Source organism: Solea solea, chromosome 6, assembly GCF_958295425.1.
Source record: "Solea solea chromosome 6, fSolSol10.1, whole genome shotgun sequence".
Taxonomy (NCBI): domain Eukaryota; kingdom Metazoa; phylum Chordata; class Actinopteri; order Pleuronectiformes; family Soleidae; genus Solea; species Solea solea.
This window is the reverse complement of record NC_081139.1, coordinates 17,700,836-17,720,633: the sequence shown is the minus strand read 5'-3', so window position 1 is coordinate 17,720,633 and position 19,798 is coordinate 17,700,836. Positions and strand designations below refer to the sequence as shown.

The window sequence follows — 19,798 nt, the reverse complement described above, 5'->3', positions numbered from 1 at the left end:
ACCAGGAAGTAAAAATATACTATATATATCTCACTTGACTAACTTTAGCAAACATTTTTCAACGGAGTTAATGATCTAAATTGCTAGTATCTGTTATCATAATAATAATAATGATAGCATAATGTTGATTTTCTAAATTCTGTTCCCATTTCGAGGAAAATAGGTGACACTGTGGACATGGTGTGATTGACAGCTGGTATAATCCAATGGGAGCCTGGTTGCAGGTGATGTTTGTGAACTTCAACACGCAGCCAGCCTAATTGCGAATCTTGAGGCTTCAAAACGGGACTTCAGATTCTCATGGGTGATGTCACGACTGGTTGCCACTTGCAAACAAACTCTTGCTCTGCGTACTTGCACAGATATGACATCATCAAACATTTGGCAAAAAAAAAAGAAAAGAAAATAAGCACATTTCTTAAGATATCATCAAACTATCCCTTGAAGATTTCTGCTTTTCAGGGCGTCCAGTGTGTACCATTCATACTTTAAATCTGCTATTGGATAGCTGCAGTAAGTCTCTTTTTATTATGGTCTGTTACCATCTAAGTCAATATTTTTTTTATACAGGATTTGATGAAGAATTAGATGGTTGAGAAACATGCGGGGGATTTCACACACACAGACACACACAAAGAAATCATCCTTCATCTCAGCTCTATCACACACACATTGCCAAATAAATAAACTGTCTGAAATGTAGCTCTCAAGAGCCTCAATATCAGGTCTGGCTTTTAGAAAATGATGTAGGTCACGTCCTTGGCCTAATATCAAATAATGTGTTCAACCGCATTATACATACCCCTCCGATCATTTCAAAGTGCTCCTGTCTGCTGAAATCAATGGCTTTGCCGTTGAAAAACCACTTGTAGATGGGGGTCAGGGTCGAATCGCTGGACACCTCACATGGCAACACGAGGCTCTGTCCCACGGTGGCGTCCAGACTCAGTGGTGGAACTACGATCTTGGTGGGTTCTACAGTATTATGGGAAAAGAGGTGGGGGGGGGGAAGGGGGGGAGTCATTTGTTACTGTATCTTGACAAAATCCTGCCAAATGGAGGAGATAATAAAGCTTAATTTTCCAAGAATAGTGAGACAGATTCTGCTCTATCAGTGTAATTAAATGACTTTAAATAACTTCACTTAGGGAGCCAGCGCCTCTCATAACTCAATAATGAATAATTAAACGCACTGCAATCAGACTGTCAACTAGAGAGAAAAGAAAATGTAACAGTATATCTATAATTGTAATTATTTAAAAAAAAAAACTGTACAGCAGCTTATTTTATTTTATTTTTATTTTTTTTAATTAAATGTTGTTGAGCAAATATTCTTCACTCGCAGCCGTGTGGACTCTGGTGCTTTGCCCCACTCTGCTTCATGAACAATAACTCACAGCTGACAAAACCATAGATGACTTATACGTCTGTCAAGCTGCCGGCAACATAAAACGGCTATATATTTCATTATCAATTTCATGCTTGAGCTGATATATTTCTTTTTCTTTCTCAAAAATTTAAACCCCCGGCTTAGAAGGTGCAGTGGTGGAAACTTCGGGAGAAAAAGAAAACAAGTCGAAATACCTTTCACCAGCAGTGTTCCTGTGCTGCTGGATGCTCCAAAATGGTTCCTGGCCACACACGTGTACCTGCCTGCATCTGACTTGGAGATGTTGGTCATTCGGAGAGTCCCGTCCTCCATGATAGTCTGCCTGAGGAGAGGAACAAAAGTGAAATCACAAGCTCTCATCGCTCATTCCCTAATCAGTTCAATGGTTGTTAATTAAATAAGAAGCAATGATAAGGAGCAAATGCACTACTTCCCCGTTGAGATATGAGGTCTAATCTTTCAAGCAGTTTGAAGTTTTTTCTTCCTTTCATCCCCTATTTGTTTTTTGTTTTGAACAAAGGCTTCAGAATCGACTCCGAAAGTCTCTTTGCACGCATCAGAAGATAACAATTATCTTAGCTGAGGCAGAACAGGTTTGCTGTAGGGTCAGCACTGTATTGACGGCACATATTCATCAGCTCAAATGCACATATTAATTGGACACACAACAAGCCACCAGAGCTGGGAAGGGTGGTGAGAGGAGGAGGAGGAGGAAAGCAGCGCTAAAGAGAGATCTGAATGGGATCTGCACCTGAAGCATTATCTCTCTACAACACGTGGCAGATCATATCAACACACTATAATCCGTTTCTGAGAAGCGGGAACATGGATGTTGAAAGGTGCACGTGGAAGCACTGGACTTGGGGGGAAAAAAAAGATGTGAGGCTGGTCTCATGGGAGAAATAAACTTGGAGTCTGCATGCGCTTGAAACAAATCAACTTGCAAAATGCCCTGCTGTGGAACTAGTACAGGATTTATTTTATTTAAACAACAGTTAAACAGATTATCATTATGCAACAGCAATTTGTCTTTGTTAGATTTCAAAAAGCAGTATTTCAACTGTCTATGGTACATTTGCCTTGAATATTTTAACATTTTAACATTTATTAATGGGACACAGGAAGCTCAAAATAGGGAGCGAGATGAGGTTAAAGGGCCAAATGCCAGAATTGAAAGGCTCAACTTGGAACCCCACGGACACATTCCATAAGTTTGTGTATAGATCTGTAATTGCTTGTAAAATAAAATAGTTTAATAGCTCTACAATTTTTTATACATACATATATATACATATTAGACACCACCACAGCAGCCCAGAAGACTGCAAAACAAAACATCTGTAGTTCCTCGATATGCTCAGGAAAGGAAGGGGTGAGTGGAGGAACCCTCAGTGTGTGACAGTCTGCAGTCTCACCATTAGATGTCACAAATGTTTACACACTAGACCTTTAAGTAGAAAATCAAGCAGAATCCGTGAGACTGATAAAGTGAGAGGAGCAAGTCCAACACACACAGTTTCTTCATATAACTTCACTCTTTAGCACTGAATAGTTCTGTTGGTGCTTCAGCTCTGAACAGGAAAGTGGGTGCGCCTGTGAACATTAGCATAAATGCTAATGACCTGCGACCTTTTGGATTCAATAAATCAAACAGAAATACAACGAGCAGCCAGCACAAAAGAAACAAACATTTTCATGTTGGTTCCCTGAAAAATAAATATGTATTCACTTGGGCTGAGCTGAGACCCAGAGAGCATGTCTGACACAGGGTGCTTTGCACTGATTTATTGACAAAAATATCAAAGCCTGAGTGATGGAGGAGCACCGAGAACATGACCTGGGGGGCAATGAGCTGCAAAACAAATACAAACATGAAGAACTATCTGCTTTGTAGACAAACTCCGTTCCACACTGTGATTTTCTATTCTTGTCCAAATGCACTCCATGCCTGAGTAATGCCTGGGTAATTTTTCTCTCTTTCCTCATGACCAGCCAATGGGAAAAATGATAACTAATCAATCCCGTTGGACACATCTTGACGCAGGTCCTGCGAGTTACAAAACATCTATAAAAAAAACCGGGTTGCACACATTGATCCGAGACCAAAAGTGGAATAAAAATGAAAATCACAGCAGGGAGGCATCTCTGCACACTATTTGTACAGTACGCACACAGAAACCACACCTCAGCCACACCAAGTGTGCAATAAAAGGTACTTAACTGCATTAATCTCCTTTTTTTGTTTTTTTTAGCATCTATAATTTGGCCCAGAAAACACTGTACTGTAAATTTAGCAACAAAGTAGTTCGCTGGTTACATCTGATAGTGGTTTCCCAAAGAGAAGAGAAAGCTCTTTCAAGATAGAGCAGCTTTTGCAGTCGAGTGAGATAATCCTAATTGAATGAGTGAGGTTCCTTTTTATCTTCCAGTTGAAGCCAATTTTTATAAATTCACTTTTTTTTTTAATGATAACGTGTTTGTGATCATTCACTCACATCTTGCCAGTGAAATAAATGAATGAAACTGCGTTAAACAAAAGATTGTTATTGAAAACTTTCCTCAATACTCCAGCCAGCAAAGGCACTGGATGTGACCTCCTCAGGTTTATCTTCCTGGATTCACACAATGGACTCCAATTAATGAACTCCCAGCTAAACTGAGAGCATTTGCATTTGAAGAAGGGAACTCAATGAAACATCAAGCACCGTTGATAAAACACGTTTTTTTTTTTTTTTTGTCATTTGGTATTTGGTGAAGCAAATTATCAACATTCAGAAAAAGAATTGTCTCGTAGCAGAATCAAATATGGAAGAAAAATGACATTAACGGTGAAATTAGCACAGTGTTTTCACCTAAATATTGCTACCGTTTTATCACAATGTGCTTCTGTACTTGATGGCTTAATCTCGAGTGGTGCGAGAAGTGGCCATTCTGCTGGAGAAAAATGAAGTCACAATAGAGTTATTAAATGAGAAAACGAATCCCATGCAGACATAATCCACTGCCACGTGAAGCTGAATAGCTCAAGGCAGAGATTATTCTTTAATTAGACCGGCTGTAATATTAAAGATTGTTTCTTGTTTGTTTTCTTTGAAATCAGCATGTCCAAAATGGAGAGCAGTAAATAGAGGGAAATAAAACACTGAAGTTAAAGCAATACTTCCATATAGAAAAAAAATAAGTGTTTCTTGGTAACATGGACACAGGAGATGCTGATCTATTGCTCATTTGTTGAATAAGTTTAGGTGAGTCAAAACAAAGGATTTCAAACACACGGAAACAGCAGTGGATCGACAACTCCCCTGCGCTGCGATGTGAAATCTGATTTTCTCTGTGGACTTTGATGCTGGGAGCGAATGGTTAAAGGAAGAACACAACATATTCTTAAGAAATTGCAGATTTAAGCAGGTGTATGTTTTGATTTGGTTAGCGTTTTGTTTTTCCTCGTCTCCTCAGTGGTAAAGTCTTGTGTCAGTCAGTGCTGATTATGTGTATTATGGTTTTTCAGAGCTATTTTAAAACTGTCCCTGTATTTCTGAAAGATGTGCTCTTCAGAATGGTTTCTCCGTGAACAAAGGGAAATGTTCACTTCAAAAAAATCAAGGACACGCTAAAAAGGGGGAAAAAAATATATAACACAAGAAAATAAACAGTTTGCTGTTTTAAAAATGGGGGGGGAAAAATCACTAGAGGTAAACATTTCAGAGGCAATAGACAGATATCAGACCACACTGTTCTTGCACTTTGTTATTTGGATTTCTTTGCTGCTTGGGACTGTTTTCCTGTGAACTGGCTGCGTTTTGAGTAAACCACTGAACTGATTCCATAACCCAAGTCCTTTCAGAGTCTGGCCTGACACAAACCTTGTCTCATCTCCTCAGTCCTATTACCCCCATCGCTGCCTGAAGAGAACAAACAGCCAAGGCTCTCAGAGAAAACGGATGCAGTTATGTTAATTACACTGCTCTGAACTGACAAGGCCTCCCTGATGGTGTTTTACACAAAAGACAAGCTCTCAACTGAATGTGCTTGACAATGGCTTTAAGGGGAAAATGCCAGACGTGCCAATGTTGTCCAACTCTCCTTAAACACTCTATCTATATTAAACAAAAATAATGACATTAGGCATAAGTGATATCAACACTGGGAGAACTGGGTAGCTTTTATGGGATATTTTACAAGCTATCAGTATGAGCAGATCAATGCTGCCAGGTACAGGTTTCTTATTTAAAGGCTTCTTTTGCTGGAATCTGTTTACTCGAGGACTGCACGGTATATACTGTAAATCTATCGCCATCGCCTTGGTCCTCAACCTTCACGCGATCATTAACATCAATGGACTCAGTGTTTCCTCCGCCATTCATTTGGAACAACGCCTATTTTATTTCAGGTCAGCCCAGTTGTGTCTCACTCAAAGTGGAGTGAAAGATGACTCAGGTAAATGATGAATTGAATGTTTCTCAAAAGTAGGCCAAACTATCACTCGTCCCCCACGCACCGGGTAACACAGCGCTGCTGCAGCAGAGGCTACATCTGTGAAACATCCTTTATTATACATGACATTAAAATACCAATAACGTTGCTCAAATTTCTTTTGGTTTTGTTATAAGTCATCTTCATCTTTTTGTTAACTGTATATCATTACATAACAAATCAAACACTTTGTTTATTTGTGCTTCTTAATTTTCTGCAAGTTCTTTATTGCAATATTCCGTTATTGCATTAGGATTTCCTAATATTGTGCAGCCCTACACAGTGTGATTTTCTCCTAAAAACCAAAGCAACTGTTTAACTCCACGAAACACCACTGGAATTCAAACAGCACATGGAGTTAGTTTCGTAAGTCGGATATTCCACGCCATGACTCAGTCAGAACGGTTTTTACGATCTTAATGAGGGAGATAAAAAGTGCTCTGGCCAAATCGACATGACTGACTTCAGGTTTCTACATCTGACTGGTGTGTAAGAATCCAAATCTCCACTTCATGAAAGCAAACAGAAATAAACTCCAGTGCATTAGAGCTAGTGATGTGCTATGAGGTGCATTCAGTGACCATCAGAAATGACCATACTTCTGCAAAGAGACATAAAGTCTACTGACTAAATATGTGCGTCCACCTTGTGGTCACAGACGCACTACAATTAAGGTAGTCATTGGTTATTGGAAAAATATAAAAATACACTTAATTACTTTTTAAAGCAATTATTGATAAAACGTTGCTCAGGATTATCTCTTTAATATTGTTTTTGCAATTTTCTTAGAATACCATGAGTTCTGATTGTTTTATTTTTTATTTATTTATTTATTTATTTATTTCGGTCATGACATTTAGATCACTCATCACATAACATTGCAGTTCACACAATATACATAACCGAAAGGGAAAGCGGGAGAAGCAAAGCTTAACTAGTCCCGCCCCCATTATCATCATACATTTCATTTCCTTATTTTTTTTTTTTAAATGACATTTTGACAAAGAAAAAATGCACATCATGTGTCCATGATGTTCCATCGCGCCGTCGCACCGTTTCCCACAGTGTCTACATATTTCTGTCCCTGACCTTTGTCATACTTTCTTTCTGTGTCATTCTGTATCGATTAATAGTCATCTCTACATACTTCTTTTTAAATACACTCAGTTCTGCGGATTTTTTCATCTCCTCATCCAGATTGTTCCACTATCTATTGTATTTATATGTATTTGTTCATGCTTCAAACTAACGTTATCCAATTTAGGAACTATCAGGATTTTGTTATGCTTTCCAAGCAATTTTGGCTTTCTGATTCTAAACTAACATTTATTCTTATTATTTTATTTTCCAAAAAAAACATCTGCTGAAATGCAGCTCTCACATCGTGCTCCCACTGGCTATTATTGTATTGCATTAGCTTGTGTGCAAAGGCACAACAGCACCAAGCTGTTTCTTTCAGTTTCTAAGTGTTGCCTCACACCTTAAAGCATGACACGGTGTGGCCTCTCCTGTTGCTGAAGCCAGAGTTTCTCTGACAGCTGTAGCAAGATTGTTTTTCCTCTGTGGCTTTCTCACAAACTGTGTCCTTACCGGGGCGTCTGTTCTACATTCAGCACTTTGACTGCTTTGAAGAGCTGTGGAGCTGTGGGGACGCCAAGTTCTCTGAACTTTCAAACTAAAGCTAAACCGTGCTGTGTTCTTTGTATAAAGCTGACGAGCGGGGTTGTGGCCTCACTGTCATGTCCAGTAAAAAGGCATCAGTCACAGCTTCCATGCATCAGCCGAAAAACAACATCTTTATGTGTGAAGATGGAGGCACCTGTCTGAAAAAGATGACTTCCTTGCTCCTATTTAAAGCTGCAGTGCCCTTTTGTTGTTGTTATTATTTTTGGTCTTTAATGGACAGATATAATGTAACATTATTTGTATGTTGCTTTCAGACCTGACGGAGGGAGCATGTGTGCATATATCCCATTAAACTGAGCAGTAGAGTCCGCTGAAAAAAATAAACAACTCCCTTTCTGTGAACAGCACGGTGATGTTGCTGGGCAACACAGACTCTAAACACCGCTATACTGAGTAATACAGAGAGAGTCATTTGGAGCTGATAGGCTTCATCAGCACTATATGTGAACTCATTTGACAATAGTTTGAATCATTTGTTTATATTTAAAAGTTACAGACTTCAGTTTTAATGAAGCCCCGACTTCTTAATTCCCTTTAAGCCAAAGCATAAATAACAATGTGTCCTAGGAATGAACATGGCCACAAGAGTAAACCCTTAAAGCAGAGGCCATCAGTGGCACAGGCAACGGTGCATACAGTACAAATCCCTACCTCTTGCCGCCCTTCAGCAGTTCGCCTCCTCTCCACCAGGAGATTGTGGCCCGTGGGGATGCGTGGGGGCGACACTCTAACATGACCTCACCCCCCTTCTGGATCACTGTGGATTTCTTCACTGAGCGGCGGGTGAAGTCAGGTGGAGAGGCTGAGGAGCAGACACATGTTCAGGTAATTTTTCCTCACAGCTTTGCATTAGACAAAAAAAGTTTAAGTGCATCATCGGCTATTTTGGGAACCACATTGTAACACCAGACAGGCTTATTGTGAGAAATAATTATGGAAATGAAAAGAACAAGGCCACGGTTCACTGAGGAGCCAGTTCAGCCTGTTTTATTCTCATTCATTTACTTTCAGGTGTGTTTCTTCCTACACAAAATGTGCAATGATAATTGGTATAAACAGATGTATTCTTAAAGGAAACTTCAGGTGTGACTGCAAGTACTGACACACAATCAACCAACAAAGGCTCACTTAACAATTTCTACACCCACTTATGTGTATTATATTTAGAAAATCTTCATCACTTAAAACTTGCCATTGCAAAGCTTTTTTCTGACACTCACTCACTCACTCACTCACTCACTCACTCACTCACTCACTCACTCACTCACTCACTAGCCGCATCAAAGTCCGTAGAGATATTCTGAGATTTTTTGTTTTTACATCACAAATCTCAAAAGTTGTTGATCCAACTGCCTCCATTCTTAAGTTCAAAAGTTTTATTTTGGGACTTCCATGTTTGAAAACTTACCAAACAAGGCAGCAGCAGTTCCTGCTAAAAATGCTGATTTTCTCAATGGACCATGGAGCGATAGAGTGAGCAAATTTCAGTTTCCAGTTGAAAAAAGGCAATCTAATGGCAAACAGGGGACATATTGATATAATATCATGGAAAACTATATATTTTTTTCCAAGTTGCTAAAATTTGTTTTTCCTAGTGTCCACACTGGCAGCTCAGTATCAGTAGTATCAGTGCCTCATACAGACATACTTCAAGAAAACTGAAGTGTCCTTTAATTTGAGTTCACAAATGTCTGCCAGAACTCGGAAGAGAAGGGAAAAAAAAGCAACTTTATGCAGTAAGATGCTATTTGTAATTAGAGACAGACAGTGGAAGACATCACGAAAGGGAAATGATTACATACAAATGTAGAAATAGAGAAGATGAATTGGGGGAAATGGGATACAGAAATTGATGAAGTAGAACGAGTAAAAGGAAGAGCACAGCTGAAAGCACAGCTAAAAGATTAATATTATTATTTTGGCGAATATCATAACATTTTTTCATCATTCTCAATTGTGGATCTCCCATTTTTTTAAAAGCTCAAATAAACGAAACAAGATTATTTTAACAAATGAAAAGTCTTTGAACTTTAAAGTTATACATTTCAAAAATGACATACATTCATCATGTTAAAATGAACACACTTTCCTGAATTGAAAAATAAAACTTCAGGATTAGAAACATCCTGCATGAGGACCAGTGTATCTCTGCCTTGCACTGCGCTCAGCTCAGTCAGTGATACAAGGTAAACAAAAGTGCTTACCTACAACCTTAAGCTCAGCACTGGCATATACAGCTCCATGTTCATTCTCTGACACACACTGGTACATCCCAGAGTCTGAAAGGCTGATCCTGGATATGGTCAGTTTTCCAGCTTCGACTTGAATCCTCCCCTGTAAACAAGAAGAGATAAATTGCAACCTCTAAAACATATTGTTATGGCCCTGGCCCTTGTTTTTATTCGCCTGAGCATGAGTGGGTGCTCAGTTGCTGAGTCATGAATCCCTTCAGGTCTCTTCCTCTAGGTTAGGTCTGTGGGTGTGGCCTGGGGAGCTGTCCACAGCTAAGTGAAGGCTTCCCTGACATGCTGGCTTTCAAATAGTGGCAGTTTCCAGCTCCAGGATGGAGACAGGCCAGAGGGATATAATACTAAGCAGGATTACTGACTTTGCAATCAGAGGTGGTTGCTCTATGACAGCAAGAGAAGCTCTGCCTCTAATATGATGGCTTGTATGAAATGGCTTGTATGAGTCAAATGACGCATCCAATCTAATTTTTTTTTTGCTAGGTTGTTTAACACAGGATTTGACAGGTTTTCTTTGAGAATGTACAAAACTACAATTTTGTTATTTTGGTTGTTGTTCAGTCTGAAAACTTTGTTTCATTTGTGTGTTAAGTGGAAAATAAAGTGTCTGCTTATTGAGTTTTGAGTGTTAATTTCGGGACAAGGAATGCAACAAAGAGTTTTTCTTTTTCACTTGATTGGTTGGACTGGATAAGATAGATGATAGATAGATACTTTATTCATCTCACAGAGAAATTCACACATAAGGCAGGGATAAGGGCACACCAACGTTATACTAATATGTTTTGTAGCACTTATTGTCTGAATCTCACCTCCGCCACTAGCGACTGACCATTCTTCAACCATCTGTATGTCGGCCTCGGCTTACCGATGGCCTTACACTCCCACTGCAGATTAGCATCTATCGCCATATGAGCATCTTTCAGTGTCTGCATCCAGTGCAGATGTTCGACATCTGTGGAAAAGATAAAAGATTATGAATATTTCAGACAAAAAAGACGGCTAAAAGATAAACTGCATGTGCTTTTTTTGAGGCTATGTACTGTATATAATGTCACCACTTTTTTTTCCAAACAATGTGAACGTTTATTTAAAAACATGAAGAATGTTTCACTTTTGCTTTGACAGCTGGACAGTTTGGGTTAGATTTATATACATGTAAGGCTGTGGCAAACTTGCACCTCTTGCATTTGCTGCCTGCGTGTAATTAGCTCCTGAGTTACTATGGCCGCAGCTCACTACAAAGTTAGTAGTTAGAAAAATAACAACTCATCGTGATCTGAGGACCCTCTTGTAATATTAAAACAACAGGGGTCAAACAAAGTAGACGAGAAGAAAATACAACACAAGGAGACAAGTTTGCTCAGGTGAAGGAAAAGAAGGGAGAAGAGAAAGGGGCAGGAAAGGGGAGAATGCTGTGGATGATTGTTGATGCCCGACTAAGTAAATGAAGCCAAATTCAAACTGCAAATGTCCTAAAAACCAAAAACAGTTGCTTCCCGCTGGGATTTCACACTTCACCGACTGAAGGTTCAAGCTTAATGAGAACAAGCTCAAAAACAAACAATAAAAATGTATTCTTTAAAAATCATATAAGAGATTGTTCATTCTTTGTCATATCGCTGGCCTGTTTTCTTTATTCCTACTTGTGTGGCATAAAATGAATTAAGATATTTTTGGCAAACAAATTCACTGGAGCATCTTCTGTATGGGCAATAAATTTGTACAAGGTGCAGTCAAGTGGGGGCACATACAGAAATGTGACTGGGCTTATAAAGAATTAATTGTCACATTGTCTGTGGGTGTGTTGGTCATAACCAAAGCCATTCACGCTGGTTCATCTAATCTCCTCTTAAAGCTTCACATCCGATGTCATAAAAACATTAAATAATGAACCGTATTACATTTTACAGAGGCAAGAATAACTAGTGTCTGTTTCAGTCAATCCAGACGAAGCCTATCATCACTGCTTCATTTACATATTAATTTTGCACGTGTTTGCAGTAGCACAAATGAAAAAAAAATTATAAAATCACAAAGTTCTTGCACACCGAGCTGCAACAGTCCCCTATAGGTTCACTTCACACAGGGATTAAATTAGCCAGTCACAGTGTGTGCTTGCAGCTCTTTCTCTGAAATAAAATCAGCTCTTATCAGTTTTAGAAAAATAGAAACAAACAAGAAAAAAAATTATCTGTAGGACAGACTCATTACAAATTGCCAATTCCAGCATGGTTGAGCATAAAACTGCCTGATAAGTCTACCTGTTATGCTCCATATCACAGCATTATAGGCATATAGACTAAATTGGATTCAAATTTGTGTAACAGTGTAAAACAGTGTCACTTGTGGCTAAACGAGTGCAAAAACTTTCATGAGTTGAAATGCACATCTGGTCCAGAACCAAAGACCGTCTTTATTTTTTTATTTGGGAAGTAAGCTATGTGTTCTAGTGCACAGCCAAGGTATACTTCCTTAGGAGTCAGTGATTAATTAGAAAATACAGACTTTACTTCAGTGGGGAACTGTGTTGTCATAAATTGCATTTATGCTCAACTAGAAGTATACTTTTATTATTTTATGTTATGGGTATATGTGTCCACTGTTTGTATTTTTGATTCAAATAATTAAAGAATCATTATTGTACTGTTATTATTTATATATATATATATATGTGTGTGTGTATATATATATATATATATATATATATACATACGTGTATATATACACACATATACATATATTTATATATGTATATATATATATACACACATATATATATATATACACATATATATATATATACACATATATATATATATATATATATATATATATATATGGCCAGGGAGAGTAGCTGTTGCACTGGTTACAGGAAATGAATACGTGAAAGAAAAAAGAAAACAACTTGAACTGCTGTATGGTCTATAGGTTATTGTGAAAGAAAGAAAGAAAGAAAGAAAGAAAGAAAGAAAGAAGGAAAGAAAGAAGGGTGATTGTACATATTAGCCTTGCCCCCAATTCTGTCCAATCAAACTCAAGGGTTTGGTCTGTTGGTCCCTACTCTTTCTATAATCTTTGAAATGTTTTTGTTTTTTTTATTTCAACAATGTTGCAGTGCTTTCCCCTAATCTTTTCTTTTGTGAAGTGGTGTTTTGTTTTCTGCACCGCTGTATTGAATTGACCTTCACGGCCACCATATAACTATCTCGCTGTCGCAACACCGAATCAGGAGCGGCCGAAAGAAGAAGATGAAGAAGAAAGAAACAATAAATCTCTTCTTTTTTTTTCTAACAAATGAACGTGACTATAAAGTGAAGTGAAGGAAATTAAACGGCACTAAAAGAGAAAGAGAGACAGAGAAAGAAAAAAGTTTACATGTTTCTTACTGTGGAATATAAGTTGCCCTCTGGCAACATTTCGTCCTCTGCTGTTTTCGGCTATGCACTCATACACACCGGCATCCTCTGGGCGAAAATATGGAATTTCCAGAACCCCGCTGGCATGATTGATTTTAATCTTTCCAGGAAGTGGATTTCCATCCGCTCTTCTCCAGGAGATGGAAGGCACAGGGCTGTGGAGGTCACACACACACAAAAAAAAGTCACGCTGGCCACATGCTCCCGCTCACACGGACCGGAGGGACTGCTGCCACGTTTGTCCGTCTGTTGTGTTGTGTCCAACTACAGATTTGAAAAAAATGCAGTTGGCAGGAGCCTAAGAGTTCTGATGTTTCTGACACTTACTTTCCTAAGGCAAAGCACTCCAGCTTCACAGATGATCCTTTGGAGACACGTAGGGTGTCAGGAAACTGAACCTCTATCTTTGGCTCGTATTCGCCCATCACTACTGCACGGGGGGGGATACAAGCAAATCGCATCAGTCATAAACACTAAAACATGGACACGCAGTTTCTTGTAATTCATATTGGATGAGAGAGCCATGATGTGGGTGACACTGGCAGAGAGCGCGCACACGTGTTGATGGCGTATTCAACAGCATTTGGCTTAGCACATGGTTGAGCAGATTACAAATCTGTCTCAGTTTAAATCTGAAGTGGCTCGCATAAAAGCTTCTGATGGGGATTTAGTGTGTGTGGCAAGCCCCTTCCTCTGTGTTTGTGTGTCAGCGTGCGTGTTTTTCTGTTTATGTAAATATGTGTCCTCATGCAGACAGAGGGTTTTCTCGCATGCACGACCCTGGGTAGTTTGGTTCACAGGCACTGGGACGGTGCGAAAGCCTTCCTCGTAAGCGAAGGCAAAACACAGAGTCACGCTCAAGACGAAGCCATTCATCTCCCCGGCTCACCCTCACGCCAACAGCCGGCGTCAGTTCAGCGCGCAAGATAACCAGGAGGCGGCAGAGGCGAACTGAGGATTGCTTACCATCCCTCCGCACCACCACAGGGGTTGGGGAGCTGAACACTGTCGCGTTGGTCATCATGTTCCTCACAGCACAAGTGTAGTTCCCCACATCCAGGGCCTCAACTTTGGCGATGTACAGGTTGCCCGTCCTCTGGGAGACAAAGCGGCGAGCATCCTGTTGCAGAAAGTTGCGCTGTCCGTTGAAAACCCACGCGTATTTGATCTCTGAAAAAAACACATGAGGGATAAGTGATTAAACAAGATGTGCTTTTCAGTGACTTTTCCAAAATGACCTGGGCAGCAAAAACGTCCACACATAGGAAAAAAAGGTATCATTACAAATAGATTTTCTATGTCTCTATGCCAGAAATATATCCTGTATATATAAGGTGACTTAAAAGGAAAAGGCTTGTGATATTCTATATTTTTCTTTTTTAAAACAAACCCCATAAGAAAACAACAAGTGCAGTTACTTGTGTGTGGCGGGTTTTTCATCTGAACAGTAAATCTTTTTTTCCAGCATACTGTGTATCTTGTCTATACAAGACACTTACGAGCTAAAATACTATGGCCACCCCTGCTTCATTCTGTGTTATTGTTTGATGTAAGGTTTGGGCTCTAGACGACCTCTGAAGGAGCCTAGTGGTACCAGGCTCCACTGTGTTAGCAGTAGATCCGTTTAAGTCCTGTAAGTTGCGAGCTGGAGCTGTGAAGGATCAGAGGTGTTACAGAACATCCCTTTAAAAAAAAAGCCAGTTTGACTTTTGTCACTCCTTAGGCCAGTGTTGGTAGGTTCTAACCACTGACACTGTGACCGTGTGAAAACTGCAAGTTGTTTTTGTGTTCTCTGTTGAGACTCTCAGCCACAGCCATCTTTGATTAGACCTTTACACTTGGCAGAGAAGACCTGGGTTGGAGCCCCGGTTGGAACAAGGGCCTTTCTGCATGGAGTTTGCATGTTCTCCCCATGTGTGTGGGGTTTTTTTTGTGGGTTCTCCGGCTTCCTCCCACATTTCAAAAACATGCAATATGGGGGAGATTGGCACCCCCTGCGACCATCATGTGGAGGATAAAGCGATAGAAAAGGGAAGGATGGATGGATGGATGGATTAAAATCAACCAACAAAGTGCTTTACAAAAGTGTTCAGACAAGTTTAAAGCAGCAACGTACTCTAAGACAGCATCAGGATTAAAAGTAGGATTTAAAAGGTTTCATTTTAAACTGGAAAATAAAAGAATCAATAGTAATGGAGGATGTGATATGGGATGGAAGACCATTTCCAGAGCTTCTGGGCCAGTGACAGAGAAAATTCCATCACCATTTTAAGCCCAGGTTATACTTTCAGATTTAGGGACAGTTTCCTCCACAGGGCCAGAACAGGAAACTCAAACCGTTGACCAACACCTGTGCTCACAATGTGCAAAATATGTGTTTATTCGCTATTTATTTCATCCGCAGCAGCCTTCCTTTTGTAGATAACATGGTTAACATATACGTTGTGTCTGTCTATCTTTTTTCTTTCTATTCGTATGAATATTTTTAGTTTTTCATATATTTTTTAATGTTTGCTTGTTTTTCTTCTTTATTGCCCCGAGCAGGTTTAAAAATAAAATGTTCCATCTCTATTTTCTACTTAAGTACAACTAAGTGGTCACATAGAATGCGAGATTGAGTACACAAGGGCAGAACACTAGACTGACATGGACTCTCAGAAGAATACACTATTGTCTTGTACAGAAAGGACTACTTGGTCATTGTATCATTTTTGAGATAATTCCCCATATTTTTATTTCTGTTTCTACATATAAACCCCCATGACTAGTGTGGATAATAAGTTGAAGTTGTATGTTATAAAAACTACAGTCGTAATGTTTCTTTTTAAACAGATCATCAATGAGGATTTGTGTCAAAATGAAGGGTAAGACGTGATGACACTATCACTGCACAAGTGTAAGACACACAAAGAGTGAGTGAGCGATGACTGCAGGAACTGCAGAATGAACTTTTAGTGCAGCTCTTGTGCATCAGAGACAACACTATGTAGTAGTCAGCCCCTTTGACTGGAATGACGTCAACATAGTTCTGCTTACGTCCTTAACCCTTTGAACAGATTCAGGCTTTAAAAAATGTAGTTTTGTTGAGTCACATTTTTAGTAGTGATATAAAGTAGCACTAACTGTGCAGAAATCACAAAATAGACCGTTTTTCTTTGTTCATAAAAAACAAGCTAAGTGAACTTTGAACTGTGACGTATTTTGAAAATTTCACAAATTCAATATGATTTCAAACATGTTGAGTATTTTTTCCTCAGGTGTGTTTATGTAGTTGGTGAACATCACAGCAACAAAAGACTTGCAGGCACATAATCTCATGTCCTCTGACAGTTTAATTCTCAGCCTGCCTCCTTTTGGACCACTTACCTATTGATTGCTGTAAGGAGCTTCAGATGATTCCTCCTTTAATAAGGTGTATCACTGTGTTCCTCAAGAAGTGCGTCGACAGGCATCGAAGAAGCTTTGGCATCATTTGAAACATTTTAGAACTGTTTTTCAATTTGCTCACACTGTTATATAGTGCAAATCCCATCAAATGTGTGACTATACTCTGTTTAAGGGGAAAAATACAGAGATGGAGGCTTTTTAGAGGGTGATGGAGGGAAGGCTGGAGGGCAAACCGCTAAAGTGTGGAATCCCATGTGCCCGCAGGATTCGGCTGGAAACGGAGAGCGGAGAAACGCTGCTACGCTGGCGTGAAATTGTGCTGGTGGGCAACGAACAGCTGCAGGAGTGCGGACTATTTGAGGGGGGCCTGCTAATCAGCAGCACGCAGACACAAGTCAACTCACAGCTGTGCCACAGGATAAATGCTCCCCCAGCCACAGCAGGCTTTATTACCCACAGATAACCTGTCCACATTGAGGGTGGTGGGGAAAAAAATGAGGAAGTGGAAGTGGAGCAGCGCAGACTTTATAGATGACAGCCTTGTCACGGATCGTATAGGCGAGAAAACTGAGCTTAAGGTTAAGAAGCGCGATGTGATGAAGTATAGATGTGAAGGCAAGGGTCTGAGCAGGTAGAGTGGTGGCTGATCATAAAAGAAAAAGTTCCTCACCTGACAGATAAGGGGGCAAAAAAAAGGGAGAGCGGCAGAAAGGGAAGTTGGTAAGGTGTGAAAACAAAGGAGACACAGTGGTGTTACATGGGTTTAATAAGAAATGGAGTGAGCAAGCATTAGGACTGCTGAGGCAAGCAGGAGTTTGAAATGACAGCAGACTATGCAGAAGAGTTAGGACAGAGTTGCTGTACCTCCGTAATGGGGTGGAGGGCCACAGAGCAGAACCACAGCTTGACCCTCTCTCACGGACACCATGTTCCTCGACTTCTTGCTGAAGTTCTGCAGAACTGTTGAAATAAAAGAGGGGGGGGGGAGAAAATGAATCTAAAATAACACAACTCCAACTCGTCAGGGTTTGACAGATTTACCAATTTCTGGTGACATCCCAAGAAGGACATTTCATTCTCCAGAATATGTCTCTGCCTTGCACAATTCAAAGCCGTGATTTCTCCTGTTATTTATCACAACATGTGCGGCAGATCGGGCAGACATAGGATGCACATATCAAGCTTATGGGATTACTCCCACCTTTAATTAAATGCTGGTGTGCCATGTGAGACAGTAAACAGATTAAAGACATATCAGTCCAAATGTCTATAGAAATGGCAGCCAAGTCCCAGGAGGGATCTGGCAAATATCAGAAGTGGTCAAATCAGAACTAACTAGATTAAAAATGCCCCTAAATCAAGACACAGTGAAATCCCCATTCCTTCACTGTTCTGCTGGTGGTCGATGGCACAGTCATCTCAGATTCCACAAATGACTCAATTCAGGAATTTCAAGCATGAGGAAATTGGCAGCGAGGCCTGTTTTTGAGCGCCGTTCATCAGCACTGAGACGTTGTTCGAATAGCAAGAAAAGAAAACATCGCACATGATGTGAAATGAAGGCTGTGATGGGGGTATTTTGAGTATTCCCTCAAATAACACAGTTAAATTACTATGTCTGTTCAATTACACTGTCTGAATGGTGCTGCACGGCTGTTTCAGAGGAAGAGGTAGATTGAAACAGGGAAAAAACCTGATGTCAATGCTTGATGAAACAACAGCAATTTTTTTGACAATCGCACAATAAGCTGAAATTGTTAACTACATAGCCACAATCCCATCCCTGTGTGGTTTAAACACTTTGTTCCTTCATTGAATTCCACATAATTAGAGGCGTCTAATGTGAGACTGCAGATTGTAACAAAACGGTGTTTACAACAAAATGATGTAAACACTCTTTCACAACTCTCCCCTCTCTTCTTCTGTCTTGGGTGATGTATTGAATGCATTCCATGTTTACGTATATAGGTTTTCACTTCAAACCATGAAATGCCCTTGCCTGAAGTGCATACAGTATAAAAGGCTTATTTCTAAGGTTAAAACCAGACACATTTGATTTTAAAGCCATTATGGACTAATTCCATGGTTCTCAAACTGTGGTATGTGTAGTATGAGCACCAACAGTGACACGCAAGCTTCCTCTGGTGGTACTTGGAGGAAAATACTGTTCTGTTGTATAAGGTATGTGATCGCTAATGCAAACACACTTATGGCAATTTGTGCCAATACATCCTACAACATATTACACACTATAGGCACACTAGAAATAGCTTTAACAATTTATCAATTTGTACATATATTAACAAGATATTGAATGTTGAATTGATGTTGAAAGAGACCCTCCGACAGCAATTCTAGGGATGAAACCAGCTGTGATACACTGTAGGAAAAAGATGTATCTATTACATATATTACTGGTAGCAGCAAAGAAAACAATTACAATGAAATTGCTTAAAAAGGAGTCGCCAAACCAAGCTGAATGGCAAACAATTTAAGAAATATTTACACTATGGAAAAAATTACATATTCGCTGAGATTGCAGAGGGAACTTTTCTTTGAAAGGTGGGCACCATTAATGACGCTGATGGAGGACTGTATCTACCAGGTAAACCCGTATACAACCCATGTTTTGTTTTAAGTTGATGTTTGTGTTTGTGTATGTTTGTATTTTCAATGTTGTTAATTGTTTATTTTCAATGTCGTTAATATTTTTTTGTTGTTCCTTATCTTTGTACCTGAGAGCATGCGAATGTTATGACCCCTTGTAAAGGATATTGTTTCTGAGTGGACGTAATGGAATGTAAAAGGAGAGCTGAAGAATATATAAAATAAAAAAAATAAGTAACAAAAAAAAGAAATGGCTTTATATTCTGACAGCAATAACTGATATAAAGAAGAGTATTTACTCAATGTCTCAGGCATCTGACTGTAACTCTAGGAGTATCCCACAACACTTTATCCAATTAGGAGCCAGAATTCATGGAGCTAGTCAAAAGTTGACTATGTGATATTACTGACAACAGCATGAACTGTGATGAAATGTCTTACATCATGTTATAATATTTTCCTTTGAAAATCTACAAAATAAAGTGAACGCCTTTGAACATTCGATTGTTAGTCTGACTAAAATGAAATGTTTGCAGACTAAAGCCAACGGTTTCATATGTGATGATTAGCTGGAGCAGTATTCTATCCCA

At 39.5% G+C, this 19,798-nt stretch overlaps 1 protein-coding gene across 2 annotated transcripts in view; it reads right to left on the bottom strand.

Moving 5' to 3' along the window:
- Positions 1 to 19,798, bottom strand: part of LOC131460269 (contactin-4) — a 135,108-nt gene that overhangs the window by 34,448 nt on the left and 80,862 nt on the right. For both annotated transcript variants that reach the window (XM_058630601.1, XM_058630600.1), the window contains 9 exons: positions 17,466 to 17,561; positions 14,181 to 14,384; positions 13,542 to 13,644; positions 13,185 to 13,369; positions 10,608 to 10,750; positions 9,754 to 9,883; positions 8,201 to 8,351; positions 1,585 to 1,712; positions 803 to 975 (listed from right to left, as the gene is read on the bottom strand). In XM_058630601.1, coding sequence (XP_058486584.1) covers positions 803 to 975; positions 1,585 to 1,712; positions 8,201 to 8,351; positions 9,754 to 9,883; positions 10,608 to 10,750; positions 13,185 to 13,369; positions 13,542 to 13,644; positions 14,181 to 14,384; positions 17,466 to 17,561 — 1,313 coding nt within the window. The remainder of the gene's footprint in view (positions 1 to 802; positions 976 to 1,584; positions 1,713 to 8,200; positions 8,352 to 9,753; positions 9,884 to 10,607; positions 10,751 to 13,184; positions 13,370 to 13,541; positions 13,645 to 14,180; positions 14,385 to 17,465; positions 17,562 to 19,798) is intronic.